Below are 14,749 nucleotides of genomic sequence, written 5' to 3'. Positions count from 1 at the left end.
AAGGCGTCACATCAGGGAGTACGTCACATCAGGGAGTACATTGTATCCCCTTGTCCCATCACTGGGGCTGTTTGACCACTTGGTAAGGTGTTGACCACCAGATTTCTTCCTCGTAAAGATAATTTTTCCCTTCATAATTAGTAAGTTTTTGTTGAGCAGTTCTTTGCCTCCTAAAGTTCAAAGCTTGTTCCAGTGGAGCTTTAGTATGAAGGAATGAGGTCCACTGTGGACATGGGGCTGGTCTAGTTGTAAGTGGGGAAGGGAAGAGGTGGGGAGTCAGATTTATTTATTTTTATATATATATATACACACACTTTAAGTTCTGAGATACATGTGCAGAATGTGCAGGTTTGTTACATAGGTATACACACGTGCCATGGTGGTTTGCTGCACCCAACAACCCGTCATCTACATTAGGTATTTCTCCTAATGCTATCCCTCCCCCACACCCTGACAGGCCGTGGTGTGTGATGTTCCCCTACCTGTGTCCATGTGTTCTCATCGTTCAACTACCACTTAAGAGTGGAGTCAGATGTATTGAATGCAATGAAGGGAAGTAAGCAGCCTGCTGACACCTGACAGATGAGGAGCCCGCTGTGTAGGGGTAGCGTTGGAAGAGAGAATAGAGCCCCAGAAGAGAGAATAAAGTGTTGGGATGGAGAAAGCATGTGAAGCGAACTGTCTCTTGAGGCCAGAAGGAACTTGGAGAATTTAGGAACCAGAAGGTGGCCAAGGGGTCTGGGGTACATGTTGGGTACCAGGTAAAGGTAGTGAGGTAGACAGGCCAGATCACAGCAGGTCTTGTGGGTCATAATAAAGAGTATCGTGAATGTGTAGTTAACAAATCCTTCCTTCAGAGAACACTTGACACTAAATTGCATTACTACCAGTTTGTGGTAGCTTTAGTGTAGATCTCCAGGGACTCTGTACATTGCTGGTCAGGGGGTATAAATTTACCAGTGGATTTATATCCCTAAAGGAACCAGTGTAATATCAGCACTCAGTTTTGTTGACTGCCACAGAAGAGAATCAGAAGTCATAGTCCTGGAGAAATCCCATGCCTGTAAATGAGCTGTGCTCCTTATTGATAAGACTTGGGACACATGCAGCCTTTCCAATTAAAGGGCCAATCAGTGAGAGGATTGAGTTAGATCTGAGATAACACTTTGTTGTGGGATCCTTGTTACACAACAGAAAGACTGGGCAGGTCTGAAGGAGAGAGGAAACTTGGACATGGTACTACTGAAGGGTGTCTGTGTCGGGGGGAGTGGGGACGCATATATGTGTCCATAAGGGAGGGAAAGGCCTGAAATGCTGTGTGCTGGAATGAGCAGTGCTAAAGTGATGACCTGACAAGGGGCAGACTGCAGCTGGCACGGGCACTGCTGGACCACTGCGTCCCATGGTCCGAAGAGACAGCCTCAGCCTCATGCAGTGGAAATCAGGTGTGCAAGGAGGAGTTTTCTTTCCTGGCCTGTACTGAGTCTACTTGTTGTCTTCCTTGATACCCTAAGGTCAATCAGATCCTAAGAAGTTCTCTGCTTGTCACGATCTGGTTATAATTATCTTTCCCTTTCTTGTTTCACCAGCAGCTGTAAAATACATATTAATGCTCAAAGAAACCCTACCAACTGATTTTACTGCCTTGATTCCCGAACAATAAAGATCTACCTTCCAACTCAAACATAATTAGACTTGGCCCATGTTCAGGCTTTGGCAGTGGCAGTGTTGTTGTTTGCAATTTACACGCTATGTTCTTGGTTCCTTTCCTTTGGAATTTATTTTATTCCCTTGGTCTGTTTCTGATAAGCCAGTCCAACTTGTTGGACTTACGTGTATAAATGTTTAAAAGGAACATTTTGTGGTGTTTGTACGTTCCTTTCAGAGGAACAGTCAGAGTAGACTTCTAGACCCCATAACTGCCAGACTCTGAGCAGAAAGGCTCTTGGCTTTGTCTTTCTCTAGGCTGCAAAAATATGCTGATTCACCAACAGTGCCCCTTCCCCCAACAAAGATCAGTGAGGAGATGGTAAGAGACTCACAGCTTCCAGCAGCAGCATCTAGCCAGCCGGTGGGGGGTGATGTCTCCTCCCCTCTACCATTAAGTTTTGTACTCTTAAGGACTGTGAGGGCACAGCTAGCAGAAAATGCTTCTGCCTGCTCCCAGAGAGCCCTCAGAATGAGGGGGCAGGGGAGGGGCTGCCTGCCTGTACACGTAGCACAAGAGCCAGACCTAGAAAGAATGCTTGATTTGTGGAGTAGCAGGCCCAAGACTCACTGCCCTGACCCATTTCAAATCTAACAGAAAGAGTTCTGATAAATAGGTGAAGAAATGCATAGATGAGTGAAAGCTCTGCCTTGCGTGACTCTGCAGGTAAAGAGGGTGTTTGAAGTAGTCAGGTGCATGACTTGTCTGACAGGTTTGAGTTGTTCGTGGCTTAGGACTTTTGAAAATTGTTCAGCCTAATTAGTTCTGATAATATGTGCGTGTCTGAAGCAGGCCATAAAAATGGCTGTTTTAATCAGCTGTTGACATGCAAGGTCAGTCTGCAGCCTCCAGCACTGGCACCTGAGATACCAATGACTGACATTTCAGAAAGAGGTGGGAGGAGAGACTCATTGCTCCTAATGGCACTGTTTGTTGCCTCTCCCCAGCCCAGAGCCCAGGAATAGGACTTGGGCAGGTAGAGGGGCTCAGTTAGCCAACAGGATAGTGTTAGTGTTTATTTGATACGTTAGACCTTTTTTATCATCATCATTACATGACATTGTTATTCTGCCTTCCCTGAGAGGATACAGACCTGGGTCCTATAGTTTCAGTCTTTGTGCTTGGTTTCCTGTTGTTAAAACATGAAGCTATAGCCTCATTCTCTGTGGTTTTAAGAATATGCAGGTAGGACTGGACCTGATAGATAACCTCAAGAGATTTCTCCCGACAGGACCAGTGAAGAAAACAGATTTTTCTAGACAAGGCTGTGGAACAATGGAAGGAGATAAATGTACTGAAAACTTTTATTAACTTTTATTCCCTAACTCTTCTACCTTAGAGTTAGGCCAGACCAGAAATGGCACTAGGTTTGCATCATTTATATGTCTGAGGACCTGATAAGAACTCAACTCCGTTGATAAATGTAGCTGGAACAAGTTGAGAAGGCGAAGGCTGAAGAAGTAAAAGATTAATTTCCTTACCTCAGGCAGTTGACAGTCCAGTATAATTGAGGACACAGGATCTAAAAAGGTACCTGATCTAGCTGGACAAAGCGAGTGACGTGCAGTCCCACAGTGGCTTGCTGATTGGAATCTGCGTTGGTTTGTCCACTGGCCGGTGAAGCCAAGTGGGGTTCTTTGGGAAAGGGTCTGCTGGTCAGCCCAGTGGCTTTGGCATCTGTAAGATGGCATTGGCTTCTTGGAGGGAGCAATACCTTGGTTGTCAAGGTAAGAGCTGTCCATTGCAGATCCAAATTTTTGGGTTTGCTGTTTCTTTCCTGGTATGTTGACACTGGTGCATATAATAATACTATAGACTTCTTCACATATACCAGCTGCTGTAGATGTTGGCTTTGAGCCTTGAAAAACCAAGTATTTTCCACAGTGTACTTTCAGTGACTAATTCTCCCCAACTTTTATAAAAGCTACCCTTTTTTAAAGCCAGCCATATCTTACTTAACTTGTACTCCTTCCCTGTTTCGTGAGTATTGGGTTACACCCAACTCAGATGGGGAGAAAATGATAAATTATTTGAGAAAACAACTTTGCTAAGTTTCTTAATCAAAAAGGAAGGGGTAAATAGAAGAGAGAAGGAAGAGGAAGAGGGAAGCAGATGGAACAAGTCATCCTGCCCTACAGTTGAGGAGAACAGCAGGGACCAGAGGGCCATCAGGGTTAGCTAGTGTCTGTGTCTGTTCCACTTCTGAGGAAGGACAAGGGGCCTGCTTGTGAGGAAACCCCGCTGCCCAAGATGGCATTTCCCCCACTTTGGGAAAATCATGTTCTCTTCTCATGTGCCTGATAGGTTGCTGTTACAGGCTGTGTGCTGGTCTCGATAGCACTAAATATATCCTGGTAGATTTGGCCTTTGTGGTCTAAAGCTAAACTGCTAAGGGAGCTTAAGTTTGTCCCCACTCTGTGGTGACCTGGAACAAGTTGTTACTTGGTTCACCAGTCACTACTTGAGCTCTGCAGAGCTGCAGAGCGTGCCTTAGTCCCGGAAGATGAAGAGGATGGGCCAGGGGTGGTCCATGGTAAAATGTTGGCATTTGCAGAATCTTGGATAGAGTATACCCGGTTTGGACTTGGTTTCTGTAGTCACTTTCCCTTTCTCTTCTCCTTTTGAACTGCAGACTCTGGCCTGGTTGTCCCAAGTATTTCCTATGAGCTGCATAAAAAGCTGTTGTCTGTGGCTGAGAAGCATGGGCTGACCCTTGAGCGGAGACTGGAGATGACAGGTGTGTGTGCCAGTCAGATGGCACTGACCCTCCTCGGAGGACCTAACAGGTAAATGTCTGTAAACTGGCAGGGACTCAATGTGGAGTAAGGATGCTCTGCCTGGCCACCACCACAGTGCCTCCCATACACACATACGAGTTCATTAGGCAGTTTCTGCTCATCTGATGGGAGTGTCTCTCTGAAGTCACTTTCCTGGATGCTGTGAGGTTTCTTTGCCCCTCCTCAGACCCATCTCCTAGATGTCCTCATTATTCTTCTGGCAAGCTGCCTTTTGACTCTCTCCTGATAGCAGCCATCTGGCCTGAGACTCCTGCGAACTATCAGAAGCCTTCCTTCTAGGAACCTTCGGAGACCTGGCCTTTGGCACTCATCATTTACTTTACGTGGCTGGGATGCAAATCAGTCTCCATACCTGAGAGCTTCCAGAACCACACTGACAACTGAGTAGGGGAGCTGGAGTTTGGCACCTTCCCACCTGCCCCTTATGCTCATATATCAAGGGCAGTGCCTTATTTTATTTGTAGACAGACTGATAGCAGGTGCCAGACCTGCTAGACACCGGGGACACGAAGAATAAAATACTGTGCCTTTCCTCTAGTAGCCCAGTGAGGTCTCTAGAAAGTATAGTGCTGTGGTAGAGGAAACAAAATTCTCCAGTAAGCCATATTATTGCCCCAGGCTGGAGAAACCAGTCACCCTTCTGGAGCAGTGGCATCCAAGCTGAGCCCTGACGAACAAGTGGTGATTAACAGGGGCAAGCGAGAAAGAAGAAGGCATTCTTTTTTTTTTTTTTTTGAGACAGGTTCTCACTCTGTCACCCAGGCTGGAGCACAGTGGCACAATCTCAGCTCACTGCAACTTCCACCTCCTGAAGTTGAGTGATTCTCCCACCTCAGCCTCATGAAGTAGCTGAGACTGCAGGCATGTGCCACCATGCACAGCTAATTTTTTGTGTTTCTGGTAGAGACAGGGTTTCGCCATGTTGTCCAGGCTGGTCCCAAACTCTTGGCCTCAGGTAATCTGCGTGCCTCTGCCTCCCAAAGTGCTGGGATTACAGGTGTGAGCCATTGCACCTGGCCAAGAAGAAGGTATTCTAAGTACAGGGAGTAGCATGTGCCAAGGGCAGAGAGAATCGAGAGACCATGGCACATGGTTGTTGGCAATCCGTAAGTCACTGTGTGGCTGGAAAGTAGGGCCTCAGTACAGCTGAGTGGTAGGGAGCTGCTGAAGACATTTCAGTAGAGCTATGACATGGTTAGTCTTGTGTTTTAAAAAGATTTTTAGCTACAATGAGGACAGTAGATTCAATGGAGGCAAGACTGAAGGCAGTGAGATCAGGTAGAAAACTGCAAAACTTAGAAAAAACTGAGCCAGGGCCCAAGTGATGGTGGCCCAACTAGGGAAGCAGGGATCAGAAAAGTGGACAAACCAGGTTTGGTGAGGCATGCCTATAATCCCAGTTACTCCAGAGGCTGCAGTGGGAGGATTGCTTGAGCCCAGGAGTTCGAGGCCAGCCTGGGCAATGTAGTGAGACTTTGTCTGTCTCTTTTTTTTTTTTTTTTTTGTCTCTTAGAAAGAGAAGTGGACAGATGGGTGTCGTTGTTGTTGTTGTTGTTGTTGTTTTTAAGGTAAATTCAGCAGGGCAAGGTAATTGAATGGATTTTAGAGGTAATGGAAAGTATAATGTCAGAAATCAGTGAACTTCAAGTTTTCTAGCCTGGACATCTGATTGGATGGTGGTAACATTCACTGTGATAGGAAACATGGGAAGAAGAGCAGGTTTGGGAGAGATGGTGGGTTTTGTTTTGGATGTGTTGAGTTTGGAATACCTGTGAGATACCCAAATAGTCTCTTAGCTATAAGGATCTGAAACTTAGGCCAGGCGCAGTGACTCACACCTGTAATCCCTATACTTCGGGAGGCCAAGGCGGGCAGATCACTTGAGGTCAGGAGTTCAAAACCAGCCTGGCCAACATGGCGAAACCCTGTCTCTACTAAAAATATAAAAATTAGCCAGGCGTGGTGGCAGGTGCCTGTAGTCCCAGCTACTCAGGAGGCTGAGGCAAGAGAATTGGTTGAACCTGGGAGGAGGAGGTTGCAGTGAGCTGAGATCACGCCACTGCACTCCAGCCTGGGCAACAAGAGCAAGACTCCATCTCAAAAAAAAAAAAAAAAAAAAAGATCTGAAGTTCAGAAAAGGGTCTTAGTTGATGCTAGAGATTTAGGAGTTGTCAGCTTGTAGATGGTGTAAGAGTAGATGAGATCATATAAGGAGAAGGTGTGAAAAGAAAGGGCCTAGGGTGGGATTCTGGGGAACGTCGGCATGTAAGGCACAGTTAGAAGGATGAAGAAGGCAAGAGAGGTAAGAAACCAAGAGGGTAGCGTGTAAGAACCAAGGAAATAGTCTTTGAAGAAAAAAGGAACGGCCGGCAATGGTACTGCTGAGAGATCAATCAAAATTAGAGTTGACAAGTGCCTGTTGGATTTTTCGGTAAAGAGGAGGATGTGGGCAACCTTGTGGGAGAGTGGTGTCTGGAGTGGGGAGGCCACTTCCAAAGAGCAGGGCAGATCTGGGTTCACTGGGGCAAGGAAAGCCTCCTTTCCCTGAGCAGCACTCACAGATCCAAAGCCTCACATGATAGGATGTTGCTTCCCACAGGGCCCCTTCCCTATTTGCGAAATGGAACCTGGTCCTTGGCTTGTGCTTCCAGCCATGGTGTTTGGGAGTCCTTGCCAGAAAACTGATATTGCAGATAAATCCTGTAGCTCCTCACTCCAGCCTATTTTCATTCTCTGGGCCTGATAATGTGTTTGGATGGAAGGCATCTCCTGATTCTGAAGTGATCTTAATTCAAGCAGGCTTACTCCAAGCCAGTTGTAAGATTTCCACCTCCCTCATCCTATTTGAGTTGGGGGTTGGAGTGTTAGTTTTTCCTTGTTCTTTGATTTAGGCCTGCTTCCTAGCTGTTAGATCCTTGGGCTCTCCTGTGCCAGGGAAGAGCCAGGGAAGTGCCTACAGGAGGGGGTAGTGTGAGGTGCCCTCTGAAAGAGCATCAGGCCCGTGTGTCTGGTGTCTCCTGCACCTCCTCCCAGAGCCGCTGTTGGGGGCACTTTGAGACCATTAAGTGGCTTCCCAGAAACATTAGTTTTGGGGCAGGAGCTGAATGTCCTTACCAAATCACACTCCTCTCTAGCCAGCTTCTTGGGGCTGGCTGTCCTTGTGCCAGTCTTTTCTCTTAGTGTCTGAACTATCCAAAGGTCCATCTCCTGTCCTTTGTAGCAGTTGCTGATGTTGAGAAATCAGACCCGTGGTTAGTAATCTTGAAGTTCAATATATGTCAGGTACCATGCAGTGTTCCACAGTGCTTTCACAACATAATTTAATGTGGTCCTCATAACTTCACCTCAAAGCTAAATAATAGCCCTGTGTTTTTGGATAAGCACACTGTGGCTCAGAGAGCTGAGGGACTTGCCCACATGATACTGCTGGTACACAGTCCAGCCAGGCCTCTAATCCACATAGGTCCATTTCCAGTGCCCATATACTCTACACCTTGCCGCTGGGTGTGTGAATGCCATGCTCTGCTTCTTTTGATTGGGGGCGGGAGAGGTTCTCCCTGAGAGGAAGAACCCTTTTAGAGAACAAAGTGAGTCAGATTCCACAACTCTGCAGCATCCTCTGAAGGGAGCAATTCTCATCATATTTCCTCTAAATGCAGAAATGGGAGGGCGAATGGTTTGGTGTCTGGAATATAGAGTAGATTGTTAAATTCTCCAAAATGTGTTTGGGAATGGGGGCAGTTATGAAGCTCCTCTTAGCTTGACAACATCTTGTCATCTTCCTCCCTTTGGGAAACCAGTAAGTGACTATCATTGCTCTGCCACTAGGCAGGGACCTATGGCCTTGCCGTCCATCTCCTCCCTACCTTGCTGCCCAGTGAGCCAACTGTGCTGCCTTTGAGTTGGGCACAGCTCCGGGGCTAATCCGCCTTATCTCCTTATTTGTGGCTTCTCTGAGTCTAGAGGAGTCTCAGCTTTGAATAGCAGAAAACTGGAAGTGACTACTTCATCCAAGGCAGCTGCTAGCCTAGAAGGCCAGGTAACCCTTGGCCTGCTGCCTCTGCCATGGTCAGCACTGACTGAGTACCTTACCTTCTTTGTGTTAGGCACTGCTAAGTGCTGGGCATCCGATAATCTGCACAGCATCCTATGAAATAGATACTGTTAATGCCTGCAGCGTTGCTTTCATTAACTTCAGTAAGCTACTAAGCTCAGTAAAGAGAACCATTGGCAACTGACTTGAGGAGAATGGAGAGCTGTGGTACTTGCTGTGAGCTTATTAGGAGTTGAGTAGAGGTAAAGGCATGAGCCAGAGTAATCCCAGCAGAGGTAAGCCTTGAGCTGGATCTCCAAGAAAAGGCGGTTCAGAGTTTGGAAAGTGAAAGGCTTTCTGGGCAGGGGATGTAGTTTGAGCATAAGCAGGAAAGAGCCTTACAAGTGCAGGAGAGGATGAGACCAGCCCTGCTGGAGTGAAGCAGACACGTTGGGGAAGAAGAGCAGAGAAGGCTGCAGAGGAACTACTAAGTGTTCATGGGTCAGCAAAGCGGTGTTCTGGCAACAGTGTTGTGTGGAGCAAGATCTGGGTGAACCACTTAGTGGGAGGACCCAGCAATGATGTGAGGTTGGGGTTTGGGACAACAGGAGTGCCACCCTATAGACCTGGCCTGCAGTGGATTTTGTCCCCCTCTGGAGCCTGGGACTTGGTGAGCAGTGGGTAAGAGATCTGAGACCAATAGGTGCTACAGGCAATTGTCTGGTATAGGGTGCAAGGGATTGGCAAGTATGTAGCTGATACTGCTTCTTCACCTTCTTTTCCAGGTTGAATCCCAAAAATGTTCACCAGAGGCCTACAGTGGCTCTACTGTGTGGACCTCATGTGAAGGGGGCTCAGGGTATCAGCTGTGGAAGGCACCTAGCCAACCATGATGTCCAGGTCATCCTTTTCCTGCCCAATTTTGTCAAGATGTTGGAATCTATCACCAACGAGCTGTCGCTCTTCAGCAAGACCCAAGGCCAACAAGTGTCTAGCCTCAAAGGTGAGCACTTAGGCAGGGCTGGGCTGAAGGCCTCCTCCCTCCTTAGCAGTTTGATGGTCTCGTCATGCCACCCAGTGGCGACAGGTGGAAAGGCACTACGTGTGTAAGGGTGGTGCTTCGCCTCTAAGGAGTCTTAGAACAGTAATATACTACTTCCCATCCCCTTATGCTTCTCCCTCTCCGACTACTCACATGAAGAGCTGGGGACCCATTGGTCCATTCCACAAATATTCGTTGAACAGGCACTCTTCCTGATGCTAGGGATATGGCAACAGATTTTTTAAAATCCATTCTTCTGTGGAGCTTATATTCTGGTTAGGAGGAACAAAAAGATATGTAACATACTTGTGTAGTTGTAGTAAGTGATGTGGATAAAAACAAAGCAGGGAAAGGAGGCATGTTGGAGGACTGGGTGGAGAGTAGGAGACTTGGACATTTCAGGGTCAGGTCATGATGGGCCTTGGGGATGACCACAAGGATTTGAGCTTTTACTCTGGTGAGATGGGCAGTCATTGAAGGAATAAGTAGAGAAATGATATAATCAAATTTAGGTTCCAGATGATCATTCTGGGTGCTGTTTGAGAGTAGACTACACAGAGGAGTACAGAGAAGTGTCAAGATGCTGTTGTGATCATGGGAGAGAGAGATTATGGTGGCTAAGACAGAGTGGTAGTGCCAGAGGTGGTGAAGGTAGTTAGTTTGTAAATCAGTTTTGGAGATAGAATCCACAGACTGGATGTATGGGGGGTGGGAGAAAGAGAAGAGTTGGCAATGGCTCCAAAGTTTTTGGCCTCAGTAACTGAGGTGCGATTACTGAGATGGGAAAACTTGATAGAGAAGGTTTGGGGAGGAACAGCAGAAGCTCAGCTTGAGACACCTATTGGATATGCAGGTGGAAATGTTGATAGGGAACGAGTTATATGAATCTGAAGTGAAAGGGTTCAGCCTAGAGTTACAAGCCATAGGGAATATTTAAGCCATGAGGAGCCTGGATATGCTGTCACATAGGAAGAGAGTAGATACAGAAGTTGGAAAACTGAGCTCTTTATTTAGAAGTCAGGGAGTAAAGAGCCTAACCAAGGAGATGGGACAGGAATGGTCAGTGAGGGAGGAAGAAAACCAGGAGAGTATGGTAGCTGAAAGTCAAGTGAAGAAAGGAGCATGTGGTCAGTGTGTCAGCAAGCCCCGTTCTAGGTTAAGGTCAAAGGAAGACAGAATCGACCACTGGATTTAGCATCTCTGTGGAGCTCACCTGTCCTGGTGAGCTTGATGAGTGGTCTTAAGTGGAGTAGTAGGGACAGAGTCTGACTGGAATGGGTTTAAATGAGAACAGCAGGGAGAAGAATTGGAGAGAGCAAATATGGCCCAGAGAAGGGACTTCACCAGAGGTCAGATAGTGAGTCAAGGGCAAAGCCTGGACCAGAAACTTCACCTGCTAAGTCTCGGGCCAGGCTCCTGTGGGCACACAGAAGATAGGATGCCACTCTCACTCTTGACAGCCTCATCACCCACAGGGACTCCCCACGGTGGCACATTCTAAGCAGGGAAGTTGTGAGTCTCTAGCTGAGAAATGCTAATACTCTAGGCTGAGAGCTGGGAAGGGGGCCTGGTGTGGGTTCCCCTTGTAATTTTTAACATGATGCCCCCTTCCAGGCAGTTCTTCCTCTTGCTGCCCAAAAGTTTTCCTATCCCAGCTGCTCCAGGACACAAGTCTCAACGACCATTAAGTTTGGTCTGATTTATGCTATTCTCAGTTTAACTTCTTAGGCCAGTACAGGATCTACATACTTGTTGAGACATCCTTTTCTAATACTGTCCCAGAAGCCTGGTTAGAGCAGAGGAGCCTGGGAGAATAGTAATAGGTTCCCTCTTAATTCTTAATTAAGGTTGGGCTGAGTGGAGGACCCATTCCTGTGAGATAATGAGTATGAGAGAGGACAGGCTTGCTAGAGTAGAATGACTAGGCCAGCTGGAATAGAATAAGCATGCTCTCACCTGCTCACCCTTCTTGGGTCAGCAGATAGCAGTCAGCTCCTGTTTTTGCTGGACCTGAGTGGGGTTTCCCTGTGATGGCCACCTTGACAGTGGACTCTGCCTTCCCAGAGGTCATAAGGTGCCCAGGGCATTAGTTCGATATACAGAGGCGTGCCTGAAAAGGCAGAGGTGGTGAGGGCTTTGTGCCCTGAGAAGCTCTGCACACTCAGGAGGACAATGGTTCATCTTGAGAACTCCAGGAGGGCAATGGTCTGCTGGGCTGACATGCACTTGGTCTCTAGCACTCAGCCCAGCCAGCTTGCAACTCCTAGGGCCTGTGCCCTGGCCCAGCTTTAAGAAGGCCAGCCTTTGGAGAGGCATTGGAGTGGTGTCTGGAAAACAAAGACACCCTTGGGGTGACCTGGGCCCTAGTCCCAGCCTGGGCTGCTCTCTGCTCATAGGGACTTTCAGATGGCACTCTTTCCACCTGCAGATCTGCCCACTAGCCCTGTGGACCTGGTCATCAACTGCCTGGATTGCCCTGAGAACGTCTTCCTGCGCGATCAACCCTGGTACAAGGCAGCTGTGGCCTGGGCCAACCAGAACCGGGCACCAGTACTCAGCATAGACCCTCCTGTGCATGAAGTCGAACAGGGCATTGATGCCAAATGGTCACTGGCACTGGGCCTGCCTCTGCCACTGGGGGAGCACGCAGGCCGTATCTATTTGTGCGACATTGGCATTCCCCAGCAGGTCTTCCAGGAGGTGGGCATCAACTACCACTCGCCCTTTGGCTGCAAGTTTGTTATCCCACTGCACTCTGCTTAGAGGGTTCCTGCGCAGGCAGGACTCTGCTGTCCCCTGCTGCTCCTGATAACAAACGCCTTAAGGATATGAAGCTTCATGGACCTTGTTAAAGTTTTTTCTCTTTTGGGTTTGTTTCTTCTGTGAGAGAACAGAACTTACTTAAAACTGACCTGTCACTTGCTCTTAGCCAGGGAAGTCTTTCCCACTGGGTTCCAGGCTGGGTGGCAGGCTGAGCGTGCAGCAACTCCAGGCATGTCTACCCTCAGCCCCCTGCACGGCCAGGTGGGCCTTTGTTTACAGCCGTAGGCAGCTCTCAAGACTGTGTTTCAGGTTTACAGCCACTGGGCCTGGGCACACACATTGAAGAGTGGGCCAGGTCCTGTTTCGGGGCCTGTACCTGCTCTATTTCAGAGCTTGTGGCTTTGTGTCTCCCCTGCTTTCCCCACGCAGACAGCCCTTCCTCTGTAGAACCAGCTGCACAGCAGCTGTCCACCAGAGGGCAGACCTGCACTCTCCATTCATGTCCAGGGCTGTGACAGACCAGGCCTTCCCCTAGCCCCACAAGTTGATTTGGGGGGTTTTGACCCTTACTCCTGAGCTGATCCAAGTTTTATGCTGATTTTTCCAAGGATCTCTCCCTCCTTTTCCCTCCATCACTCAGGGGTAGGGAAGGGGGCGGCATTAGGATGGTGTTACTGTATTGGGATTTTATGTTGTTCTGTCGTCTTCAGCACAGGTAGTATAAGGTTACATTACTGTAGAACCACAGTGCCCATCTTGCCAGCAGTGCCCGCCCCCACCCTCAAAGCTGAGCAGGTTGAGCCTTTGCCTAGTCTGGGGCCAGACCCCTCAGATGGGGATATCCCTGGGGGAGCCTGGTGCTGAACCAGAAGAGGCTTCCTGGTGCTTCTGTCCTAGGCCACCACTCCTCCAGCCCTTTGCCCGCACATACATGCCCCACCTACTCTTTCATCCCCTCTGCCCTTCCCCTGAAACGGTCCTTTGCAGCTGTCATCCCAGAGCAGGCAGATGGGCTCCCGTGCTTGAGCTCTACCCCAGCTCTTACAACATCTGGGCTTTGAACCTTTTACATTTGTCCAGTCTAGATGAGTAGGCTTGGGGCCAGCACCCTGTCTCAAAGATGGCAAAATGAGGCTAGTTCTGGATGAGCTAGCTGGTGTGGGTTCCAACCATAGGAACACACTGATGCTCAAATCCTAAGGTGCCAAGCCCTAGGCCCTGGAGGCTGGTAGAACAGGATCTATGCCTGGAACCCTGGCAGGGATTCCTGTCAAGGACTTGTGCTTAAGCCTGCTTCAGGGCTTCAGGCTGCTTCTGCTCTGTGTCTGCCCAGACTGGCTGAGCGGGTGGATGGGTGGGCAGAAGGGCTCACCAAGGATTGTGGACACAGGGGAGGCCCTGGTACCATGGGTTTCAGGCTGTTATCACTTCCCTTGTAGGAACATAGCCAGAAGCAGATGAGCCAGAGTAGAGGGCTGGCCCCTCCTCTCATCTTCCCTTCAGTCTTAAATTGTCTCCAGCGATGGGAAGAGGCCAGGGACTGTAACCCTTGTGCTGTGTATTCTCTGAGCCTCTGCCCACTCTCAGGGCCAAGCAGCTCCCAAGCCGGGGCCCTCTCTTGGCTAAAATCCGAGGAGCAGTCTAGGTTACAGGCTTTTTGGTAGGCAGGTTCTGGCTGCCTGTTAATGCAGTTAGGCCCCCTGATTAGGTACAGTGAGAAACAAGCTAGAACAACCCTGGCCCAGGAGCCTGCCCACTCCAGCGAGATCCAGGGATGATAGCCTTGTGGGGCCACTGGGAGTTTGTGCCCAAGCTTCTCCCTCTTCTCTCCCCAGGGGCACTGGGACTGGTCCCTGCCCTCATCCTTAGCCTGGGCCTTCCCCAGAGGTATTAAAGAGAAGTATGATTCCTCTGTCTTCAGTTCTTTTCAGGGGCATCCTGCCCATAGTACCCAGTTCCCAAGGGGCCCCCAGTCACGTGGTGAAGCCTAGCACTCATGCAGCTCTTAGGGAACCAAAAACCAGCACTGAAATAAAGCTGAATGACTGAGTCCTGTGCCGTGTGAATTGCTCTGTAGGCTGTCATGAGGTGCTGCCTGTCCCAGCCTAGGAACCCGCCCCACTCGTCTCCTGCCCTCAGCAGGCCATAGTTGTTGGGCACATACAGCCTAAAGTCCTGGCCAGTAATGGGACTGGCAGGCTGTGGAAAACCAGACCCCACCTGGCTAGCCACGGTGGGCTGATTCCCTTAGGTTCTCTGGGGCTGAGTGGTACAGAAGCCAGCAGGGCAGAGGTGCCATCTAGGACTGCTCAGCAGCCTGGGCCCAGAGGATGTCCCCAATTCTGGTCTTACCCCTGCCTAGCTCTTCTGTGCCTGGCCCAGTTCACACTTAGCTCTCCACAAGC

General features: G+C 49.0%; 1 protein-coding gene across 13 annotated transcripts in view; it reads left to right on the top strand.

The window, feature by feature from the left end:
• EDC3 (enhancer of mRNA decapping 3) overlaps positions 1-14,393 on the top strand; it is a 62,643-nt gene extending 48,250 nt beyond the window's left edge. For all 13 annotated transcript variants that reach the window (XM_004056512.4, XM_019010743.3, XM_055363773.2 and 10 more), the window contains 3 exons: positions 4,341-4,494; positions 9,325-9,542; positions 12,010-14,393. In XM_004056512.4, coding sequence (XP_004056560.1) covers positions 4,341-4,494; positions 9,325-9,542; positions 12,010-12,344 — 707 coding nt within the window. In that variant the 3' untranslated portion in view covers positions 12,345-14,393. The remainder of the gene's footprint in view (positions 1-4,340; positions 4,495-9,324; positions 9,543-12,009) is intronic.
• Positions 14,394-14,749: the final 356 nt, after the last annotated feature.

The sequence above is a fragment of the Gorilla gorilla genome, chromosome 16 (assembly GCF_029281585.2).
Source record: "Gorilla gorilla gorilla isolate KB3781 chromosome 16, NHGRI_mGorGor1-v2.1_pri, whole genome shotgun sequence".
Lineage (NCBI taxonomy): Eukaryota > Metazoa > Chordata > Mammalia > Primates > Hominidae > Gorilla > Gorilla gorilla.
This window is presented reverse-complemented; position numbering and strand designations above follow the sequence as displayed.